Source organism: Phalacrocorax aristotelis, chromosome 1, assembly GCF_949628215.1.
Source record: "Phalacrocorax aristotelis chromosome 1, bGulAri2.1, whole genome shotgun sequence".
Taxonomy (NCBI): Eukaryota; Metazoa; Chordata; class Aves; order Suliformes; family Phalacrocoracidae; genus Phalacrocorax; species Phalacrocorax aristotelis.
Window position 1 is genome coordinate 152,271,675 of NC_134276.1, and position 24,590 is coordinate 152,296,264.

Below are 24,590 nucleotides of genomic sequence, written 5' to 3' on the forward strand. Positions count from 1 at the left end.
TTTGCAAGTGATGCGTGTTGTTTGCACACACAAGTTTCCCGTGTAATCATAACCCTTGATTTTGTTAGTAAAATACAGGTAACAACATACTGTAGGAGAGAAGATGGAAAGATCTCAGCAGAATTGGACAACTGACTTCGGAAGAACTCAGCAACATTTCCAGATCAGGAACAGGGAAAGTAAAACTCAGGAAAAACCAATAGACTCTTTTCCAAGTGATTTTCCATGTGACCAGACAGACAAGACAAAAATGGTACTTATTTCTAGACATACCAACTTCCACCCTCCAAAATACAACTAAGTCCCCCCCATCCCTCCCCAGGTGCAAGACAGAAAGCATCCTGTTAGGAAAGAAAGATTCATCTAGAATAGTTTTGTCAAAATTATAGCAGGCATCCCATTTTCATAGGCAAAGTGATTCAATGAGGATTTAGAAATGCACCAGCTCTTGCAAAAGAACTCTGCATTCCCAAAGCCAGCACTTCATCAAAAATACAATTTCAAGACAGATTTCATACATATGACTGTTAAGCTAACAGTTATAAAAAAGCTCAAAACGTTTTTAGCAGTTTAGACACTAGCCATGTATCATTACTGCTTCTTTGCCCCCATTTTTCATGTAGTATTAAAGTTGCCTAAAATGGGTACTGGATAATAGATAGGTAGGAGATGTCTTAAAATGGAAAACTAAAGGTAATAACAATGGTGTAGAAATATTCTTCTAGTCTAATGCAAGAGGACACATAAAATGAAGAGCAGTTAGGTACCTTGTCCCCAGGCAAACCAGAATTTGGAATTTGCCGTCCTTTCCAATGTTCCTTGGAGCTGTATTGATGGCATTCACATAGTGACAGAAGGTTTTGCATGAAGATCTCTGAAGCAAAAGGGCCTCCTCATTGTCTCCAATCTGGTCACTGGTTTCAAAATAAGCAACAGCTTTCTCTGTGGTAGGGAGAAAATCAGAACCCAGTGAGCGGAAGTACTTCATTGTGACATAGAATTACACAAGAGAATCCTTAAAAAAAACAACCCGCTGAGAGCTCTTGCACAGTTTATATAAGGATTCCTCACTCTGAAGACCATAGGTAGGCGGTGATCTCCACCTTTGCCACATAGCAGTGGTCAGCAGACTGGCTGATGTCTAATACAGTTAGGTAACATCAAGGAGCCGCACCAGAGTACCTATCAATGGTTTCATTGTAAGCGATACCATCAGCTTTGATTTTTCACCTTTTCTGAGTAAGCACTTACCCTTAGGCTAAGTATCTCAACTTGTGAGCGTGTTTTAAGGGAGTAAGTACATCTTACGTTACTGCAGCATAGGCCCACAGATAAGCATCACCAGAAGACCAGTGCAGTGATTAGGAGAGTTCTCATAAACAACTAGAAATACAAACCTTTCACTCCCTGCCCTTTCCCAACTCTCCCCCTAACATGGATTGCTACTCTACCCCAACTTCCAGCCTACTTTCCTTCTGGGTAGAAAAGCAGCTGTTTGAACATTCATCTATGAATAAATGACCAGAATCTGAAGTGCTCTTAAATCTCTGCACAGATTCACACTCATCCCTTATATAGAGTTTAGTATTTCTCATCTTCCATCTTGTTTTTCATCGACTTTAAGCAACCTGGAGCAGGTGCTAGGCAGGAACTAATGGCACCCTAGCTGACAAGAATCCGAGGTCTATGCATGAGTAGTCATTTAGCTCTGTAATCTTTCTCCTCCTTCTGCCTCCAAAGCACATACCAGCTTACCTATGAAATCCCAGATGAAGACATTCTTATGAAAAATGCGAGCTGACTTGAATCCATGGTGGAAGACTTGCTCCAGTGCTGCGACCAGGCCATTTTCTCCACACAACAGAATGGTAAGGCTCCCTCTCTGTGGGAAAGGGAAAGTCTGTAAGTACAACTTGCCTTGTTTGTATGCCAGAAGCTTCAAATCTAAAGGTTAACAGTCTGTACCAGTACTTCAGTTCCACTTCTGTTTACAAAAATATTTACATGCATTGTAGATAGCAGGCAAGTAATGAAAAGTAGGTAGTACCTCTTTCTCTGGCTTGTGAAAGTGTTTCACAATATTGTTCACGGCTTCCCCGATTCCCTCTTGGATCTGTCCTGCATTAGGCTCTGCGAAATGATGGAGAGCACAGTAGCTGAAGATACCAACTTTAAAACATTCATCAAATTCTCATGATGACATAGCTTGAACTGCAGGAATTATTCTGTATCTTTAACAGAGTTCAGGCAATCATTTGCCTTGGGTAAACCTAAACCTTAATTACAAGCAGCCGATGAGCAACTCTGGAATAGTCCAATAAATCTCTCTACTTAAAAATGTACTACCCAAGGATCCGAGTAGAGCAACCTTCACACAACAAGGCACGGGCTGAAAGGTTGTAGCCCAGTCATTTGACTCACTTCTACGTGACAGAGGCCAGAAAACCCAGCACTCGTTAATTCCTGACTTGAACCCACAACGTTTTATGAGCCAAAACATGTATCTATTTTAGGTGCATGTCTAGTCATTGTACCAGTGTGAGGGGCCACAGGCAGAGAATATTCCTGATTAATGGTTCTAGGAGTAAGTTATCTTGTGTGTTAAAACATGCCAGGCTTCTGCTCTAAATCTATTTAGCTGTATGCCTCTGCTACTGAGTCATGCTATGCCTCCATCTGCTGCCACCTCATCTTCCTATGCAGGTATCTGCAGAAAATTATCTAGTCCCTCATACACTCTCTGATTAAAACAGACTGAACTTTTCAAACTTCATTTTAAACAGGTGTTTTCCAGACTTCAATCATTTTCATGGTTCTTCTATGAGTCCTCTCTAGTTTTTCAGACATACGCAGGTTGCTATTAGCTTGTCCTACAACTGTTTTTTCAGAAGCATGGAGTAATTCAGTATTATTTTAGTACATGATGACCTCCGCAGTCTTTGGCAGGTCTAACGCAGAGTCTCATGTAGCTCACAAGACAAATGAATTATTGGGCCTTAGTGTTCCCAGGCCTAAGGAAATGTTCTGCAAGTAACTCTGGTGCCCACTCCCCCAGCTAATGTGGACTCACACATTTGAAGAGCTGCAATGGTCCCATGGTGGTTTTTAAATGCTGAATTACTCTTGGAGGCTAACCTTGACGTTTCAGCAGTCTTGTCCTCTAATTTTACAGGAGCTAGACAGATTTATGAACAGCATCTACGCTGTGCTCATCCGTATGCTTTAGCAGAGAATGCCTCATGTGGCCCTTACAGTCCCATGCCCCGCTGTAGCCAGGTGCAGTTACTCATAAAGGCTAATTTTAGGGACATGAAGCTGATGTCCCCTAGGGTCCCTCTGGAGATGTGCTCCTCCAGAAGGCAGTTTGCAGCATCCACATCAGGCTCTGAACTGCCCTTCAGAGAGGACTGTCTTCCCAGTGACTGCAAAGCGAGCCAGGAAGCTGAGCAGCATCAGCTCCTGCAAACTCTGCTGCTGCCGCCGCCTCCTCCCTCATCTCCTATCTCCATGCTCCAAGGAAAGAGATTATTATCTCTCAACTGTCAAATGGGAACACTGAAAGAGGCAATGTGTACAGTCCCAGAGCAAGCTGCAGCCAAACAAACCGGGGTAGGAAAAACTCATCAGCTCGCAGCTGTTCCCCTGCACCAAGCCTAGCTTCAGCAGGAGCTCTCCTGTTCAGAGGAGCTTTATTTCTCAGCAGTTGTTGCCCCCTTCTCTAGGGCCCTGGGGAGAAAGGAAAGGACTTACTGGTGTTCTTCCCTGTGAGGGAAGTGATGCTCAGTCGTCGAGCTGTGGTAGGAGATTTCTGCTGGGGTGGGGTACGGCACTGCTTTCCCAGCTCTTCGTCAGATGTGGAGGACACCAGCTCCCCAATGAGTATTCGCTCCAAACTGCCATCATCGACGCCCTTTCCCAGCCATCGCCCACAGGGAAACCTGCCACGCAGCCAGCACAGGCACAGGTCAGCCACACAGGCAGTCCAGCTTGATCTCAAAGTTAGAGGGACAGCTAGCACCCATGAACGCTGCTAAAGGGCAGGGAATACTCTGCAGCCAGAAACTTTTCACAAACCAGAACTCAGCAGGGAGCATCCCCTGCACCACAACTGATAGAACCAAACATTCACCTCCATCCTTAGGAAAAGGGAAATACGCAAAGCTTGCATGAGAGCACGGGACAACAGAAAGTGTTATACACATATTTCATGGGCCACATCTTGATTTCTGCCGTTATTTTTCACTTACAACCACAACCGATATTCAGCCTTTTAAAATATTTGATGATTAACAATTAAATCCCCACACAGAGCTCCCACCCAGCTGAAGCTGTGACATCTCCTCATACTCAAACCTCACCTCATATTTTATTGCTGTACTTTTTGACCCCACCCACAGTCCTAATGAAATCCATGCACATGTCCATACCCCCAGTCCTTGTATCCCATTTCTTCCTACTTTCCCCCATACACTGTGGCCAACCCTGAGCTCTGGATTATAGTTTTCCAAGACCACATGTAGGAAAAAAAAAATTAAGTCTGCTTAGTCAGACGTTTTGTGAAACCAATGATGAGTTAGGAGATCATTTCAACACAAGAGGTAGGTACTCAAAAGACGACTAAGAAATCACCAAAACCTTTTATTTTCTTGTAATTTGAGTTTCTGTGCATTTGTTACAGTACTTAGATGTTTGAATATTTTTTAAAAGAAAAAGAAACCAAAGATTTGCCCTAAACTATCATTCCAGTTCCTGGGGGTTTGAGGAGTTCATTTGTGCACAATTTTACCACATTACTTTAAATCAAGAGGTTTAATTAGTAGACACAAACATATGAATCACTTCAGAAGTATCCATACTGTCTGTCCTGTCTCAGAGAGATGGAAAGAAAATCCTACATTCAAGTCTCATTTAATATTTATCAGATTATTTGACTTCAACTTGGGCTTCTGAAATGAGGGAACCGGCGGTGGGAGAGACCAACCCAACCCTACTGATTACCCAAATCAGCCCACAGCGCTCCACCAACAGAGGAGAAGACAAATGCCTTCTTGCTTTCTCTAGATTTAACAAGTACGAATTTCAGACAAAGAAAATTAAAACTTGTTGCTTACTTGTACGTGTGTCCTGTTATTTCATTTCTGACCATGACACAATCAACCAGCCACTTGGCTAGTAGCCCTGAGTTGTCATGACCAATCTGAACGGTCGTCAGCTTCCCTAAATTCTGGCACTGAAATAAGTAACAGTTTTCACTTAATTTAAAACACAACAGACAACATACACCCCCACCACATGCACACATATGGTCTCAAATGTGTGTTTTTGTTCAGCTTCCTTTGATTTACTCAGCAAGTATTTTCAACCAAACGTGCAGAACGTTTTGAAAAGCAGAATAATTATTTTAACACAGGAGAAAATAAATACCTTGAAATAGAACTATTAAAAAGCTTGTGAAGAGATTACATTCTTTGTTGCGAGCACTCACTCCGAATACTTCTGAGAAGTGTTAATTACAAATTTCGGAGATAAGGTGATAAAAAGGGGTGCTTTTGTAGAAGAAATAGATCTTCAGTACAAACAGCTTTTAAAAAAAAATGCATTTTGAGCATACTGACCTTCAGCCGACTCGCTCTACACTATGAAGCGGTCCCTAGATCTTTTATTATTTTCAAAGATTGATTTGCTTAATGTTGGGCAAGACAAAAATCACTAACATGAGATTCTTAACATCACAAAGAGACAGAACAAGGAAAAAAAGGAAAACTGTGAATTCCAGTGCAATATGTAATTGTAGGTGGGGCTGGCAGCAACATCTATTAACGTCACCTAAACATTTCCTTTGCAGGACCTTGGTTTTCATTGCTTCTAGTACTGCCAAACAAGCAGCTTGGGCTGACATTTTCCGTAGTGGGTGGCTACCAAAGTTGATATTTTAGGAAAGCTTCAGCCAAAGGAGTATTCCAGAACAGTGTTAGTCTGGTCCTTAGAAATGTCCAAATATGTTATTTTGCTTGTTAGAAGCCTGCAGATCTTTTCTACAAAATACTTGTATCTGAAGGAGAGGCAGCCATTGTATCATGAAAATATCCTCTCTGTCTCTGTCAAAATCCACCTATATTTGGCAAGAGGTTTGGGGTTTTTTTACTGTTGTTGATGAAGATCAGTTTGCATATGCTCAATGGATGCAACTTTAACTTTAGTAGCAGATTTTCCTATGAAATCACTCCTTACTGAATATGGTATAGCCTGGAGCTACAGGAGCCTGACGGGGCTTCCCCTGCAATTCCCGCTACCAGCTGCTTTCGGGTGGCACCAAGCCAACCTGTAACTGATGGGTGGGAAAGCAGAGGGGAACACCGGGCAGTCAAACACAAACAGAAAACCACAGCAAGCACGGAGGAAAAAGCCTGATGGGGGTGGTGGCTCTGTGTTTTGCTGGGGGTAGCACATGGAGCTGGGAAGTTGAAGAACACAGGAGTTAGACTGGCTGGTTGAAAGGAAAGCAACGTCAGACAAGGAGCTGGAGTGGGAAGAGAAGAAATTTGGGACTGGCCAGAAGAAAGAAAGAGGAGAAGAAATTTGGGACGCGGGTGGTGGTAAGTGGAAGTGGCAGTGGAAGACAAACTGAAAGAAGGAAAAAGACACTAGGAAGGGAAATGAGTTAGAAATGAGAAGATTAGGATAGCTGGCAAGGAGATGTGGAAGGGAATGAGACATGGAAACAGATTGGCTAGGTGTGAAAAGAGGAGCCCTGCGGCTGGGAGAGGGACAGCAGTGAAGCCCACGGTTGCAAGTGGTACGTGCTCACAGGAAACTTTCATCTCGCACAGAAGGGGCCGGCAGCACTGTCTTCCAGATTTTGAATGTACAGGGACCCTGAATACCTGGACAGAATCTGAAATGCTATGATCTTAAGACAATAAACCCTCCCCAAATATAATATTTATTTGGAAGCACGTTTCAAATTGAAAGGTAAAAAGAGCATGTACTCACCTCAAATGTCATTTCTAGGTGGTTTTTAGGAATCTGCATTACACCTGTATCTCCTAGTTCTCCTGACACACAAATCCATGGGTTTGATGTGGTTATTGCATTGCTTAGTTTTTTGATGGGAATTATCACTGACCTGTAGGGGATCACTGAGAACAGAAGAGGAAAAATAAATGAGTCTTGACTTTTTTTCCCCTCACAGTAGACAATTTCTGAAGTAAGCCACGCCTCTCCCTTGAAGATAAGCTCTTGTCCCACGTCTCAGCAGCCTAAAACCCTGGTCTGCCTATCAAGGGTGAGCCAAACCTGCAGAGCGCTGCAGCGGCAGCGAATCTCCTCCCAGGGACGGTCGCATCAGCGCTCACAGCTCCAGCCAGCCCTAAACCAGAAGCAGCTGACTCTGCAGCGCAGCTTTGGGGGATCTCCCACCCACGTTGGTTACTTCAAGCAGCCTTGTGCAGCGGCTCCTCCAGCCGCTCTGGGTCAGGCTGGGGGCTCGGTGCCGCGCGGTGGAGCTGCAGCCCCGCCGCTCAAGCGGCGCAAACCCGCATCACCCCCGGCTGCGGTGAGGCACCCGCAGCCTGCAAGGATAAAAGGGGCAGACGGAAGGTTATAGGAGAAAAGGGGATGTCAGAAATACTGGCGTGTCTGGTAACGGCATAGCCGAAGTCTCAAGCCTCTGTGGATATCTCCCCCCTTAATAAATATTTTTATTTTTTTTTTTATGTGCTAAAGACAACGACTGCCACCCACCCTGATTTGGATTTGACTCAGATACTGCATGCTAGCACTGCAAGACTCTCCTTACGTTTCACGAGCTGCCTTTTTGACTGGGTAAGATAAGCCAGCCTTTTTTTACTTTTTGCGTGCCATACAATGATATCGCACTCAAAAAACCCAACAACCTCAAATTCCAAGCGCTTGTCTTACAGGGGAAAGCTATCAAGCGGGATGCCCTGCAGAAGTAAGGTAATCAAGGATGAATAAATCTCTTTGCGCTGTGCTAGTTCTCAGGGGATTTATTGCTTTAAGCGGAGAAAAAGTAGAATGAGTGCCTGTTTTGACAGCCACGTAAAACTTGCCGCACGTCATTCTGAACAGGCAGGAAAATGAAGACTAAGGGCTGCCAAGGTGAATAATTAGGTCCTCTCATGGGGTCCTGCTTTCTCTGCATTGCCCAGTGCTGCAGAGACAAAGATTGATTTTCAGATTTTGATCCGACCTCTGCTCTTCATCTTACAAGAGAGGAAGGGAGAGGGAATCTCTTTGGCATTTAAGGAGCGACAAAAAGAGATTTAAAATATACAGCAGAGCACAAATACACAAAGTGCCTTGTACTTCATCCTCCAAGACTTCCATTCCCTTCTCAGTCTGCAGAGCGCAGGCTGTTAGGATGCACACTTAGCAGGCTGGGAAGAAGCATTAGGATGTAGAGGTCTTGTCTGGGGGGAAAGATGAAAGACACCAAATAACTCAGTGAGGAAAACCAAGTATTACAGCAGCACACTCTGCTGATTACTCTCCTTTGTGCAATGCTCTTCTCCAGACCGCTCCCACACAACCTTGGCTCTCCAGCTTGTTTCCCAGAGCAACACCCAGCACCCGTGAGCCCGGCAGCAACAACCAAGGTTCCCAGATAAGGGCTCAGCTACTCAGACACCACCACCAACATCATCATCTCTTACAAATCATGGCAGCAACTAATTTTTATTCAGGGAGAAAAAAATTATTCTCCAACTCACTGATTGTGGTGAAGACGCTTGTGAAGCAGAAGTAATCCACAGCGTTGAGTGACAGCAGGTGATAGAGAAACTGTTCCCGTTCTTCTTCACAGCGCAGGAAAGCATAACGCTTGTAAAGTTTCCTGGTAGAAACAAATACATTGCTTTCTTGTGGGAAAAGCACCATGTATCTTAAAAGGTGTTTGAATCTCAAAACACCAAATGAAGAGTGTTCATACCTTCGTGGGAGGTATGAACAGTGAGATTCTGCAGCTAACACAAGCTGCTAGAAACCCATAGGGGGCATTTACCCTCTATGCTACACATGCTTTACAGACCACTCTCAGCTCCATGCTACCATAGAAAGGCTATAGAGTTCATCTCGTTACAGGATCAGTTTTGGTTTTGCTGCAAGGCACAGATGTAAACTAACGCTGCTGACAATAGCAGACCTGAGCCAACATACAGCAACCTCGTTTCTTCCCTGTATCTTCCCACAGCCTTGCCTAACAACCTAATCTTACTTAGAAAACTAACCAGAAGGTACCAAACCACGGAAGGCACCAAGCAGCAGCAGGGGTCCTCCGGCCACTCTTACATTTCCACAAACCCAGTGTACGTCGCTAGCTGCCCAAAGGCACACCAGGAGTTAACCTGGGCCTGCTCGGAGAAAGCACAAAGCTTGCGACACCGCCTGCAGTCTGAAGGCAGCAGACTCCCAAAAAGCTGCTAAGGTAGACAGATGTAGATGAAACTTCAGGAAGAGACAGGTCTGCCACCGTGCCTTCAGCTGATCACCCAAGGGGTGACTGTCTCCAGCTACTCCCCTTTCTTCCCTTTAGCAGACTGGAGTATTTGTTAGCTTCTGGCACAATCACGTGTGTAGCATCACAGACCCAGTTCTGCTAAGAACTGCATGCAATAGCTACGATGTTTTCATAAGGTTTGGGGTTTTTTTCCTGAATTCATTGCTTTGAGAAAATTAAGTCAGGGAACATCTACGCAGGCAGATCCTTAAGTGCCTGTGCTTGCAAAAGGAGGCAAAGCTGGGGGAGCTGCTAAGTGGCTGCGAGGACTGGCCTCTAACCCAGCCCATCGGCAGTCAGGATGGGGGCCTCTGTTTGGCTTGAATCAACGTAATGCAGGGCTGCTGTGAGAAACAGGGCATTCCTGCCCCTGCTGCTTCATTTGCACAAGATACAGCAATTGTAGGGTTGCAAAGTGGCTTGTATCAATGCACTGATCTGACCAAAACCTAATGCCTCCTTCCTGAAAATTGTGATTTGTTTTTCCAGGCAGATGAGCAGACTTTTTTTGCTGCTGGATGGGCAGTACCTCCTCCCCCAGCTACCTGCTGCCCTTCAATCACTTCTAGCTGGAAACCACGGTATCCGAACAGGGCGCCTAGCTGTGCACTCTCAGCCTGCGCAGCATCTTGACACAAAAAGAGCCAGCTTACTTGGCAAGTGGCTGATTGGAAAGCAGCTGCTTCAGGTGCTGAGACAAAAGCTTCTTCTCCAGAGAAAGCCTTATCCAGGCTCGGGCTCGCCCCACATCAGTCTTTATCTCACTCATGTTCTGAACGTGCCTGAAACGGGGGGGGGGGAAGAAATAATAGATGAATCATAAAAATCCTGCATGCTTCAAACAGTAACATCCAGTGTGATGCAGCAGCTGAACAGGAAAACGTCTTCTGACATAATTTCTAGAGAAAGAGACCCCCAGCAGGGCCCCGCTCTACGGCGCTGAGACCCCTGGCAGCCCCAGGCTGGCGCAGGGACGTGGGGCAGCCCTTCCTGGGCACGGCAGGTCACAACTCAGATGCAGTACAGCCTGCATCAGCTGCTCTGTGTCCTGGCATTTGCTTGGCCAAGGTGAGCAGGGGTAGATCTGCTCATCCCTGCATTGCCTGAGGTAGATGTCCTCATAGACACTGCTAACACTAAAAAAAAGCAGCCACCTTGTGAGACCCAGTTATATTACAGCTTGTCAAGCTGCTGACAGGAATGGGTATGTCTGGAAGGGCAGAGGACAGTACACACCTTAAGAGTTTCTCTAAACCACAACCTACTCTGAAGGTTCTAACAAACCTCTTGGTGGCAGCAGCAATGGGACATCTCAGAAAAAGAGGATTGTTGCACGAAAAACAGCGGCAGGCAGTCACAAGTAGAATCAGTTTTTGAGGGATATCAGGCCCTCATATAAGTGATAATCTGAACAGCCCTCCACGTGCTTGGTCTGTAGGAAAGCACAACTGCTCCATAGGGGCTTTCTTCTATGGTTTTGCTTTTCTTTTCTTTTTAAATTTCCCATATTTCAGTTTGGAGAATGCCAGAAACTCTGGTTTTAGAGCACAGGGAGCTTTAGAAGAGGAAGAGAACTGCCATGCCAGGGCAAGGCTGCTTCCAAAAAACCCCCACTTGGTTAAATAAACAAGAAAAATGAGTAACAGTTTCCAGCAGGGGAAATAAAAGGCTGCAATTTCTTAATTTTCGCACAGTTTGCATGTTAAGTGCACAAGTAATTCAGCCCTTTGTGGCAGCCTCCGAGTATTGCCAGCTGAGTCTGAACTGATCTCTGTTGTGATTTACTTTCCAACTCCTGCATCTTCCTTGAAGGCCCTCCACGCATTGCTGAGCATTAGGGAACATGGCAATATTTACTCCAAAGAAGATCCAACAAAGTCATGCTGTGACTGATGCTTTTTACGTTGACTAGTATAGTCTCACTGTCTTGTGCTTTCCCCCATCTGTTATACCCAAGCGCGTGCTTTGCATTATATTTAGACACTGCATTATTTGAGAAAAATACTCTCTTGTTGATAGAGCTTCTAACGTAACAGGGCTACGGCCTTAAGGGCAAATTTACAAAGTACAACTTAGTGCTGTCCAGAAATATGGTTCGCTCTGCCCAAGTGCAGTAGATACCAGACGTAGCTCAGAAGCACCCTTCTCCACCAGGCTGACCTACCGGAATTCTCAAGATACAGGTCTACCTTTGCAGTCCAAGCTGAGGGGTCTATGTCACCCAGCTCTGCACTGCATGTAAATATCTGAAGCACCATCAGGAAGAAACAGTCAATAGGAGCAACAGTAGCTTGCCAATGGCAAAGTCTAGGTTACTTAAAACCCCTTTAAAAAAAAACCAAGAAAAAAAGGAAGAAAAAGATATATTTTTAGAAAATAAAAAGAAACTTTCCTCCTGTTTCCTAATGTGACACACAGATAGTTCTCTGATGGAGCAGGTGAGAAGTACTAACTCTCAGTGAGTTGTAAAACAAACCCAGGAGGGCACATTACACTCATGTATAAGTCCTTGCCTTTTATAAGCAAGCTCAGCAGCCTCCCTCCGTCAGCAGCAATGCCTGCTGGCTGAATCACTGCCGAGAGCCTTGCTCCTGGCATTGGAAAGCCCTTCCTGCTCGGTGTGTGGCAGCCAGCATTAGACCTTCCAGCCCAGACAGCTGGGCACGTGATCCGCAGTCCTTGAGAAACAGGGTGCGCACTACGCTCAACTCCATCGAGTTGAGCGACTCTCCTCAGACACTTCATGTCTTTTGAAATGGGAAGATCAAAGCACAGACTATCATCTCCCTCCCTCCCCTTCCCCCTGGTGCTCAGCTTGAATTACATCTAATACAAAACACTGAGTAGATGATGTTATTTTACTGTGAGAAGATTCAAGTACAGATGGACTCAACCTTATTCCATGCATGCTCCGTACCTCTTCATTACCTGTTTCTGGTTCAGACCAGATTGGCATTAATTGTGCATTTGGGAAAAATAAGGATCTGCAACCACACAGCTTGCCAGAAACATTAAAAAGATTCAGTAATCAGTCTTGCTGTCAGCAAAAGCAGAGTGTAACAGAACAGAGCATTCAGGAACTCAAATTTATTTCGCTCTCAGTCATGAGAGTTAGAACAGCTCTATTTTTATCAGTGACCTAAGTGTAAGCACTGTATGCTCAACACCACACAGCAAACTCTTCTTGTCAGGGCACTGAACAGCAATTTCAATGCAACTCCCTAGGTTGGGACTTGCTTTTAATCCCATTAGTAATAAAGAAAAATCTATTTTCCCTGTCAAATGTGAGCCTGGGGTATGGTGAGACATACCCTCTGCAAATAGCTGTGATGACAGAAGAGGTTACAGCTGCTCAGTGTCACCATGCCCCTGAGGATGGTGTGACTGCTCCTGATCCCAGTGCAGTCAGAAACGAGCCGTACTAGCTTGTCCCATGTAGGTGGCAGGTCTTTGCAAACCCAGCTTCTTTTGACTGCAGCAGGTTAAGCATCACTCCGTGGGCGCAGCACCCAGGGCTCGCATCCTCTGCTGCAAGCTCCCTGCAGGAGGGGAGGCATGACATGAGCATGAAAGCAAGCGCTGGTAGCAAGGGAGAGCTTGCCTGAAGGGTAAGGACCCGAAACTTGAACCCAGCTGGACCAAAGGTTTCGGGGAGTTGCCTTGGCACTGACTGGCCCGGCTGGATGTGCAGTGATGTGCCCCAGGGATGAGGCCATGGAGGAGGCAGGCTGCAGCAGGACTCTGCCAGGGAGCTGGAAGCGGGGTGGGAGAGATGCTACAGATCCTCGCCCAGGGGAAAAGCTGAAGGGCATACCCCCAAACACTTGTGCAGAGACTCTCCGTGCAGAGAACCAAAGTAAACATCTTGAGCATCTTCCTGACCACATCTAAGATGCTGGGCTTCGTGAGGGAGGCAGAGGACATATGTTATCTGTAGCACAGGCTCATCGCACATTCAGAGCGTGACGGTGATTCAGCCGTGCTTTTAAAGTTGTTTACATAACCTTGCATGAGCCATCAAAAATAAGCTGTGCTTGAGGCAATGCTTAATCCTCTAGCCATTAGTCCAGTTAGCACCGCAGCACCAGCAATTAACAATTACCTGTCCTCCTAACTTCACCATAAATTTGTGTGTGCAAACAAATATTAAGCAGCATTTCTTCCAAGCAGGAGAAAGTATGCCACGAGATTATGGATGACAAAGTCAACTCACCATCCGCCCAGCATTTTCTATGACCAGACATGTTTGTGGACAATCATGAATACCCAAGGCATTACAAAAGGTAGTGTTCTGCTTCTGTACTTTCTCTGAAAAGCAGCAGAAACACTCTTGTGATTCAAGCAAGAGAGCTCAGATCTGTGCTGGGCTTTCACTACTCAAGTAGAAGTACGCGGAAGATGAAACCCATGCACGCAGCAGCGAGCTCACGCAGCCTCCTCTGTCGGCAATCCCCCCCAGCACGTGAGTTTCCGCTCCAGATCCTCCTTCATCCTTTCCTCAGACTGACCCCCTACACGCCCATCAGCCTCACAGGACTGAATTAAGTAAATAGCTGCCACGTCCCATGAGAGGGATGCTAAAATGACAGACACGTGTTCAAAATGACCTCTTGGCATTATATTCCTAATTACACTGTATATATTCTCCCTCCCTCTTTCGCATGTTGTTTTAGCCTTATGTGGCATGTCATATTCTTTGAAATCAGAGCACAAGACTCAGGCTACATCGCATCAAACAAAAAGATTGCACGCTGCAGGTGGGAAGTGCAGTCATTTTCTTTCAGAAAAGTCTGACTAATCTGTGTGATCTCACATCAGAAAAAAAATCTGTAATAATACACACGATAAAAATCACATCACTGTAATCATGTTTTTGTGAACTAACTACAATTAATCTTATTTTTACCATAAGATTTTTTTGCCATATTTTTACATGGAAGAAGGGCATGGTATTACAAGAAACAATACTCCTGTTATCTCACACACTGAATTGCTAGCAGCTCTTTAGAGATGAGCATTATTGCATTGATCCTCCCCTCTTTTCATGGCACTTTTACCCCACTGCAATCCTTAGCCATGGCAAGTGAAGTGTCAAAACAGTGGCCTGACCTGACAGTGGCTCGATCAAGGAGATGCCCTGAAGAACTTCTGCCTGGTGGTGTCACATCAACCTCCACCTCGTCTTTCTCTCTAATCCTTCCATTTCACAATCAATGCTGCTTAAAAAGCCCTCCAGAGCCAGGCTGTGGTCTCCTACAGAGCTCCTCCCCTTACTTCACGTTCCAATTTTAAGCTCACCCAAGTGCTAGGTTTGATTATGTTTCTAAATTTGTACATTTATTACTATCTGCCGCAAAATGCTAATTCAAAAGAAAGAATATTGCTCAGGCATTGCGAGCACATTTCTTTGTCCCTTTGCTTTGTCTATCAACTGCACTTGCTTGGTCAGTAATTTAAAACAAACAAAAAGAAACAAACTCAAAGTACCAAGGAATTCAACATATCTGCTGTTATTTGTAGAAACAGACTTTACTGCTAGAAGAACCCCCCCCAGGAAAACAAAAACCCTGGTAAAAATTGTGTGGTTTTCGTTGTCTTTTAGCTCAAATAAATCAAGTAAACATGCAAATAATTTTTGTAAAACAAAAAGGAAACACTCTGTGGATTTGAAGATGGGATAAGGATAAGGTTTAATTCTCCTTAGCCTTTGTAAACCCAAGGCCAGTGAGGACCTTTACCTTATGCTACACAATTAAACCCACAATTAATGCTTTAGGGAACAAATTGTGTACCTCATATCTTGTATCAGGGAAACTCTCAAAGTAGGCAGAGTAATTCCTGTATCAGACTTTCGTCTTTCTGTTCCAACAGCAACTACAGTAGAGAAAATATATGAAGTTAATACAAAATTACAGTAATGGTCTGCAATGCATTTGTTTTACATACAGCTGAAAACAATCTTAAGTGGCTGGTAGCTGCCATGTTTCTGTGCATTATCATTAACTCTACCCTGGAAATGTAGAAGCAGACAAAAATCAAAACTGCTTAATACATTAACTATTCCTTCCTTAATCCAGCACTGAACTCAGAGTTTTAGCTTCCTTTTTAGTATGTGAAAAACATTAACATAAGTCTGTACGGCAATGAGTTTTATTAGTCATGTGTTTTTATGGAAAGCTCACAAATGAGAAGGACGGGATAAAATTAAGCTACAGTAGCATATTCGATGCTAAGAATGCCATGCATTTCTGTGTTCCGCTACTCTGATCAAACTGCTTTGTGGTGACACATTTTGCTCTCAGGAATTTGTGCCTGCCAGCCAGATTGCTTAGTGCATTACTCATTGAAGCTTATTAAAAAGTCTTTTCATGAGTGAGACTAGTTTGTCCATAGATGTGTCTTTGAGGACTGATCATACAACTTCCCATCTGCGGGATTTGGAGGATTGCAGAGTCCTTGGAATGTGACCCACTAAAGTTCAGAGACTTTTACTATAATAGCCAGCAGCAGCCTGCGGACAGGGAGGGCTCAAGATCATCAGAAAACCAACCTCTCTCACAACACAGAAGTAATTTAGTGATTGTAAAGGGCCAAACCAAAGCATAAACTGAGCACCTGGACTGATGGATAGAGATTAATTACACAACCTCTGAATCATACAGTCCACCAGTATAAATATTTATTGAACATGGAGTTATTCACATTAGGATTTACGAGACAGATTATGCTCATGAACGAAAAATGTCAGCTGTCTTAGCCACAGCTTCACACCTTCAGTTACTTCATAGAATCATAGAATTGTTAAGGTTGGAAAAGACCCTTAAGATCATCAAGTCCAACCGCTAACCTATCACTGCCAAGTCCACCACTAAACCATATCCCCAAGCACCACATCTACCCTTCTTTCAAATACCTCCAGGGATGGAGACTCAACCACCTCCCTGGGCAGCCTGTTCCAATGCTTGACAACCCAAAAACTCAGAAATCATCTCTTGCGGAAGCACTGCTTCTCACACCTCACCCAATGCTGATTAAAAGGGAATGAAGGTAGCGAACAGACATCGCGTGATTTTCTGGACAGGGATAATAAGTATGTTGATTTGCCTCCAATGATGTCAATCTTTTTTGTCCAGACATCAAGGCATCTTCATAACGATTATGAAAGATCTCAAAATGTGAATGTGATATTAGCAAGCAAATCCATTGAAAATCCTGCACGGGTTTCGTGTGGTTAGACTGTTCCTCCCAGGCCTGAGTTCATTCGCTGTGATGGACCCTTCATGGAGTAAACTGCTGAGTACTCACCTGGGGACTCTGCACTATGCTCCTGCTTCTCTTCTCTTTCCTGGTACTGAAGTAAATGGGACCACAAAGCTGATTTCCCCTGAAAATTGAATATGAAGTACGTAGCTTTAAATAAATGAAGCAAAAGAGGCCAGTGAACATAGCAAAATAATGGGATGGCATTTCAGTGGGCCAAAAGTTCAGTGGTGACAGTCAATCCTCCTCTCTTGGCCCATGAGACCTCAGGAAGAGGAGAGGACCATCCCACTGACCTAGCACTCACACCACCCACATTGTTTCTTTGTCTTCTCCCTGGGTTTCGCTTTTGAAGGTTAGAAGAGAAGAAACCAAACACCTATTTGATGTCATCATTGTTATTCCCAGAGACACCTCTCAAAAAAACCCCAACAAACAAACCAACCCCACAAAACACCCCCAAGCCCTCAGAAGATATGACCCAGGGACTCTGATCCCAAAGACACGTCCCACTTAATGTTGGAATGACACCACTGAGTAGCCACAGTAGAGATGGCATTCAGTATCTGCTAGAGTGCTGTACGCACATAGTCCTGAGTTTCCAGTTACCAACCTGCTTAACCTGCAGACCATGGCTCCAGATTCTTTCTAGCAGATCACAGAGACTAGCAATCAATGTATTTTCCTCCAGACCTGTTATGTTGGCTTCTCCATGCCCCAGTTCAACTGCTTCGTGGCCCATCTTCTCTACCAACATGCGTTTAGTCTTTAAAAAAAAAAAATTCCCAAAGTTTTCTAAGAATGTTAACCAACAACAGATGGAATTTTTAGCTGAGTTTACTTAAATGCTTAAGCTAGAGACCATCACTAATGGACTGACCAAAGAAACTTCAAATCTCTTTACAGATACTGTAAATAAAAAAAAAATTTAATAAAAATTTGTATGATTACTTCATACTGTCCTATTCTATACCCTTTATCTATTGTCCTATTCCTACACAGCTGATCTATTACCGACCCATATCAAAAACAGAGTACAGAGCTAGATACATTTTCAGTCTTATTCAACATCTGGATTTCTTCTTGTTATAGCTATTAAAGTTTAAAACTCAGGTAATACAGTATACCACCAACTGCAACCAACACAAAGACACAAAGAAATTATTATTTCCACGGCTATAAAAGCTTAATATAAGAAACTGCTGTACTTCCTTTGCTGTGCATAAACAACATGCACAACAGTCAGACATGCTGAACACTTCGTTTTTTGACCGTAGGTCTCGCCCGTTAGGTTTAGGCTACATTTACGTACGAACGATTAAAGGAAATCCTCCCTGAGGTGTCTGATCATGCTGATTCTCCTTTCTGTCCTTTTTACTCATTTCACCAACTTTTGACTTGATAAACAGAAGAGCAATAATATGTTTCTTTTCTAGTGGTTGAAAAATGTAACGCTAAAGGGACATCCACCCTGCAATAGCCTGGTACAGCATCAGATGAATGCCATTCCAGCTGTGAAGGACTTTCAGGACACCATCTACAGACGCTGTTTAGGCTCAGTGTAAGCAAGGGGAGAGCAGGTGGCGGGGAGGAGGAAGACTTACCTTCATGCGACATTCCTTCAGTAACCCTTCCACAAATTTCCAGTTGGTCTGCGCAATCACAGCTGGAGAGAGATCTGAGAGCTTGGGCTGCCTTAAATTTTTTCCTAAACTCCTCGCCTCCTGCATGTATTTCTAAAAATAAAGAGAATAATTTTAGATGTTAGAGGCCAGAGGGATTCTCCTCATCCTAATCCTAGGCAAGCAAATGCTGGTGAAAAGGAATGAGCTAGTGTTAATCTAGGAACAACATCATGACTTGTATGATGCTTAGGTGTCGGGCTGGAGAAGCGGAACACTCCCTTTTGATAACAAAAAAAGCAAGATATTTTCCTGTGTGGAATCAAAACAGTCAAGTTAGCTAGTGAACTGTGCTGTTAGCCACTAGCATGAAGTTAGCCACAGCAAGTGAATCACAGTGTGATACCTTCATTCAGCAATAAAGTAAAAATACCAAGTAAAGTTTCTTTCCATTGTTATTTGAGTCTCACTTTAAAAATAATAAAAAAATTAAAAGCCATTTGCTTAATTTGTGACCAAGCTATATGAGAATTGAAAAAAATCCTTTAAAAATAAATTACAAGAAGCAGAAATACACTTAGTGAAGGCGAACGATTTCATCCATTACTTTTCATCTGGATAGTTTATGTGGGAAAAATCAGACTTGATTTTATTTTCAATTAACTTCTTAATTACAAGTGAAGCTTGTTGTAAACAAAACTGACATTTAGGATCACTCGTGTTTTTACTGTGGGGTGGTAATTGAGACGTATGGACAAAAATTGGCGTGCTCTTTAAAAAAAAGTATCCAGGTTATAATAGAAGACTTGTAAACCTTCCTGCTCCCTTGCCTTCTTGTTCAGGGCTTTTTCATTGTTAGGTTTTTTTTGTTAAGCAAAAAACCCCAAACCAATCAAAGTGTCACCTGCCCCCATCATCAGTGAGAGGGCCACATGCTTTGCAAAGCTACAAAGTGGGCCACATTTAGGTGTGCAAATATGAAGCCTATTTAAAAGTTGCCCAAGTAGTATTCATACAGTTTTTGTTAAAGAGTAAAATAATAGGATGTTGCCAAATAAAACAGGTCTTGAAGCACAGCGCTCATAGCCTCATGTGGGAATGCTCTATTTCCAAAGTGTGTTTTTATCCAGTTAATGCTGCCTCTTTGGCGGACGGTTGTGACAACGACCACTCTTCCCCCGAGAGGAGCAGATCATGCTCCTCCAGTGACTTAGCACAGCTGCTGGCTGGGTTTTGGGGGAACTGAGAGGACACTGTGGCTGCTACTTTCTCAGAGCTTTCTATATGGGGAGAAAATAGTTTATTTAGCAAAAGCAAAATCCAAACACATTGAAGTTTCTTGAAATTGCTCACTACTTGTTCCTTTTTTTTTCTTTTTCAATGGGCGAGTAGTTTTTCTGACACATTTGGGTTTTTCAATACAAAATTTGGACATGAACCACTCAACATCCCTCCCACAGGCCAGACAAGAAAGTCGGGTTCTGGCATGGAAAGCTGTGTTCAACAAAAGTGCTCTGCTAGGTAGTCACAGTTTCACTGATACTGTAAGGACTCTAAAAATAGCTGAAAAACTACACGTGTGAATTAAAAAAAAAATAAAAATCACAGAGGATGAAAGCGTGTTGTTCAGCAAGCAATCTCACAAGTGACTTCCATCTAACTCAGTGCAAAAATTAGCAATGAAAACAGTGAAAAAGTAATATAGGGAATATATAATTAGGAAATCTAATATTTCTTTTTAAATGTAAAGCGATAAATAAAATGCAAAGCGTGGTTATAGTCTGAAGAGTACAAAACATGGATAACCTTACTTTATTCGTTCTATGTCTTGTTATTATAATAAAAAATTATTAGCTCTTGTAAGTTCAAGAGAAGAATAAGGGTGGGATGAAAGATCCAACTGATTGCCCTTTGCCTCTTCATCAGCATCCACACACCACCACCCTCTTCCACACTGGCATGTGACGATCCAGCAGTCAGAAAGCAATGCCTTTGGGTTTGACACCCTCAGCTGAATTGCCAGGCGAGCAACATGGGAAACAATGAAGCAAAACAAAATTCTCATCTTTCAGCCTTGGAGACGTCACGTTTGCCAGGGAGCTGGCGTGGGAGCCTAGGGCTGATTTCCAGCTACTTTTCTGATTATAACCACACTTCCAAGCGCTACAGGGACGTTTTCATACTCTACGAGAAAGGGAGAGGTTTGAGACGCAGCGAAGACAGCAGTTCCTCACGCTAACAACATCTCAAAAGCAGCTTTCAACAAGAAAAACTAAAACATACCAGGCAGCATTCAGAGAAGGATTTTTTAGGAGGCCGTGCAGGAGGGGGTGGTCCCTGATCCCACTCCCAGAAGGCCATTGAGTTCTGACGAAGCAAAAGCTCCTCCGATGGCTAAGAGGAGGCAGATGCCCCAATGGCAGAATAGCCAGGAAGAAAGAGGAGACAAAGCAAAAGAAGCATGCATATGATCCACAGCCAAAAAAAGAAGAAAGTAAATACATGACAAAGTATTGAAAAGGCTCTGCTGAGATATACATCTGAGGCAACATTTAAAATATACTTGCAAAGCCACGCTAGCAAAAATAGCAACAAATATGTACAAGTGCTGTTTTGCTGTGTTTCCATGAAACATCGTTTGAAGCTGCGGTTCAAGAGTCCACTCATCCATTCGGGGTCTTTCAGAGTACAAATGCCAAGGCTGGCCAACATTATTCAGCAAGATTTACCACAAAACAGCACGACTGTTTTATTTTTGCTAGTGACATACAAAAGAAACACATGGACATCAATGGAAAAATATGGGAGAAAGTATTTAATGAAGGACAAGAAACTGAAAAGATGGGAAAGAAATGTGTGTGACTGACATTTATAAGATGCATGGGAGTTTCCAAGCTTTAGGCATAAAAAGGCCCCAAAGTCTTAACCTTTCAAAGAGGCTTACTCATGTCAGGAATCTACGTAAGAGAGAGAGAGAAAAAATTCCTTTAAAGAAGTCCTGCCTCATTCGCCTCTACAGCACTGACATTTATTCAAGGACTTGACTTTTGCAGAGACCTTCACCCTTGCCAAAGCTTGGCAGTTGCACCCAGGCATGCACCAGGGCTCTGCCCTCTGCATGTGGTTACGTGACTGGGGTCTATATCAGCAAATAAGGTGTTTTACTGATGACAAGGGGGCTACCTTATTCCAAAATTTTATTTCTGTTGTGTGCTTTGAGGTTGTACAACGTATATAGGCGTCTGTAACAAGCAGTGTCCAAATGAAATGGCTGCAGAGACTCACACCAACCTTATGGTAGCCACAAAACTGCCCAAAGTAACAATGCATTGTTTGTCTAAGTTGCACCTCCTGGATCACAAAAGCTCGTGCCGCCTGCAGATGATGCCACCTACCTCCCTCAAATCATTGTCCAGTCCAATGTGCTCTGAGTGCTGCCGCAGGCGGTCTTTTCTCCGCTGTGTGGTCGTGCTGCGACTGGCCCAGCGGCTGGAAAGTCAGAGAGAGGGAGGAAACACGTGAGTGGAAAATATTGGGAAGGAAAGCCTGGGTTGGGAGCCAGAGGACATTGACAGGTCTGCAGTGGGAGAAGCCAAAGTGCTTGGACGTTGCAATGGGCACGGGTGCAAGCTGGTGCCTGACCTCCCCGAGGGAAGCTGCCTGGCAGGTGACAGGCCAGCATGCACCCAAGGGATGAAAGCCCTGATGGGAACGCCTGCTGCCTGCCAGGGTCGCCAGTAAGAGCTTCTGTGTTACCCAAAATGCAGATCATTGATGCCACCACCAGGAAAATCATTGTACTTGGTTACCCAACACCACCATTGTTTGCTGCATTTGCTGAAGTTTGGTAAAAATGGTGTCTGTAGGAAGAAAGAAAATACAATGGCATATTTTAAGTAACAACATCTAAAATCTTCCTCTTTTGTGAGAGATGGTACTTCTCCTTTCTCCACTTTCTGTGGTACTTCCAGGAATTACTTCAGAGAACCTTGTCATTGCAATAGTAACTACTGTGATATTGGCTGTACCTATATTTAAAGGTTATAAACAATGTTGACTTCTGGCGATTAATCATATTGCTTTCATCACCGTATCTTTTTTGGCACTGGGTTTCCAAATACCACAGAAAGCCTGTATTTTTTGCTACATGTTCATATATGTCCAGCTGAATTTTTTCCTGGCTCCTGAAAGCAGCCACTTGGTAACCAGGTTTGAAACTGAGCAACCTTGAAGCTCCCAAGTGTCTAAACTCCTTTATGCCAGATACTATAACAAAACACAAAACAAGATAACTCTGTCCCAAGGAATTTCTAGTCTTATTGCAGGGTTTCTAATAATAGCCTTCTGCCAAATCCTTGAAAACAAAAATGCTCAACTAGTGCAGAGAGTAAATAAGTTAATATGCTATTTATAAAAGAAAGTTGAAATAACACTGAATAAAGAAACCTATCAAGCATTAAAAATAATTATCTTAATGCACATGAAGGCTACATCTTCAGAATGATATTACTTAATTACTGTGGTTGTGTTTATTAAAATTAAAAATATCTTCAAATACAGTAAAAAAACAGAAAAAACCCTTTAAGTGCACAGCCTTTTGGTTGCTTCATTAAGTCATCTGTTCTGCCCCTCTCTTGCTCTCAGAAGTTAAAGAGCAAAACCAAGGTGAAGCAGAACACAAAGCCAGCTCAGGGCAGTGCTCCAGCTCCAGTGCCTGGTGGAATGTATGAATAAAGGTCTGTCTATGGGAGGAAACTGCCTGGCAGAATTTGAAGAGGGAAAAAAGGGAAAACAGGGAAAAGAGGGAAAAGAGGGAAAAAAGGGAGAGCAGAGAAAGAAAACCACCATGAAAACAAGATCCCACACTCCCCAGCCTCAGTACTTGAGTCAAAGGGACTTTCCAAAACCTGTCTCCATCCTGGCCCCTCTACTCCAGACTGAAGTGTCCATGCCAGGCACCATGCCAGAATGACTGCTGTGAGATGGATTTTCCTACAGGAGATGTGATCAACAGGCAGAGCCCCTGGGGATTTGGCTTCTCTGCTTTTGATAGATCTATGCGGAGGGAAACCTAGAGGTGCCCACACTAGAGAGAGGTGTGTGTGCTTGGTGAGCCTCTCCACACAGGTGGTATTGGCAGGGACAATAGTCTCCAGATCCCAAACCCACCTATTTCTGTGTGCACCCCCAACAGGAACAAATACAAATAGGATCTGGGATCTGAACTATTCGAGCAGGGAGTTTCAGCTGGCGACGCATAGGCAGATGCATGCCTGGAGGAGGAGACCCTTGCACTGAGCTGGACTTGGGTCCTGACACGTCCAGCAAGCTGTCAGGGATGTGCAGGGAGAGGAACCTGACCCAAGAGAAGTGCAGGGACGTGATCCCAGGTAACCAAACCCTCCTGCTTCCAGAGAGAAAGACTTTACATACATATACCTAACTATCTCTACCAATTCCTCCAGCGAGGTGACCAAAGACTGAATTTTGGCTAAATGCACAGGTAAAAAGCACCAAAAAAAGAGTCACAGGAACTACAGTTTTTACGGTCAGAATTCAAAGACCCTTCCTATCTTCCAGAAAAAAAACTCAAAGGAGGAAATAAACATCTGAGTCTGCATGTAATTATGGTTCAGCACCTTGCCATCCCATGAGACAAGAAATTTATTTTTAAAGCCATGTAGCCTCAAGTCTCTAGTAACTAAACAAAACAGCCCAATAGGTGCCTGCACAGCAAATGCTGATACCTTCTCAGAGGAATACATTACTGACATAAGTGTCTTTGCACCTCCTCAGAAGTCTTAAAAATATACAGCCCATGAGTTTAATAAGTCACCACCTTTTTTTTTCCCAGATGCAACACCCAATACCTCATTAGACGACTGTGAGGGGGGAAATAAAGCGCTACATTTTAAAAATCTCAACAAGTAGAAATGCAGCAGAAAAAACAACCCCTCAAGTGGAGGATAGCAGATGTAAAAGTGACCTTCATTACCTGGTTTTGGAGACCTTCCATTTATTGCAAGTTAGTACCATGCTTACATTTCACATGATACAATGCCAGTAATACATTGGAAAGTTAAGTTATAGGTCAACTATTATCCACATCATATTTTTCTGCATCAATTTATATGACATCTTCTGAATTATAAACAAAGCTTTGATCCCTTTCCACCTGCATTTCTGCAGTT

General features: G+C 43.6%; 1 protein-coding gene across 2 annotated transcripts in view; it reads right to left on the reverse strand.

Annotated features, from left to right (window-relative positions):
- The window catches only part of DENND5B (DENN domain containing 5B), a 122,389-nt gene that overhangs the window by 4,016 nt on the left and 93,783 nt on the right, over positions 1–24,590 (reverse strand). For both annotated transcript variants that reach the window (XM_075116524.1, XM_075116514.1), the window contains 13 exons: positions 21,795–21,888; positions 18,382–18,513; positions 17,391–17,543; positions 16,823–16,901; positions 15,310–15,391; positions 10,171–10,299; positions 8,733–8,854; positions 6,994–7,139; positions 5,112–5,230; positions 3,751–3,938; positions 2,048–2,130; positions 1,756–1,882; positions 768–942 (listed from right to left, as the gene is read on the reverse strand). In XM_075116524.1, the coding sequence (XP_074972625.1) occupies positions 768–942; positions 1,756–1,882; positions 2,048–2,130; positions 3,751–3,938; positions 5,112–5,230; positions 6,994–7,139; positions 8,733–8,854; positions 10,171–10,299; positions 15,310–15,391; positions 16,823–16,901; positions 17,391–17,543; positions 18,382–18,513; positions 21,795–21,888 (1,629 nt within the window). The remainder of the gene's footprint in view (positions 1–767; positions 943–1,755; positions 1,883–2,047; positions 2,131–3,750; positions 3,939–5,111; positions 5,231–6,993; positions 7,140–8,732; positions 8,855–10,170; positions 10,300–15,309; positions 15,392–16,822; positions 16,902–17,390; positions 17,544–18,381; positions 18,514–21,794; positions 21,889–24,590) is intronic.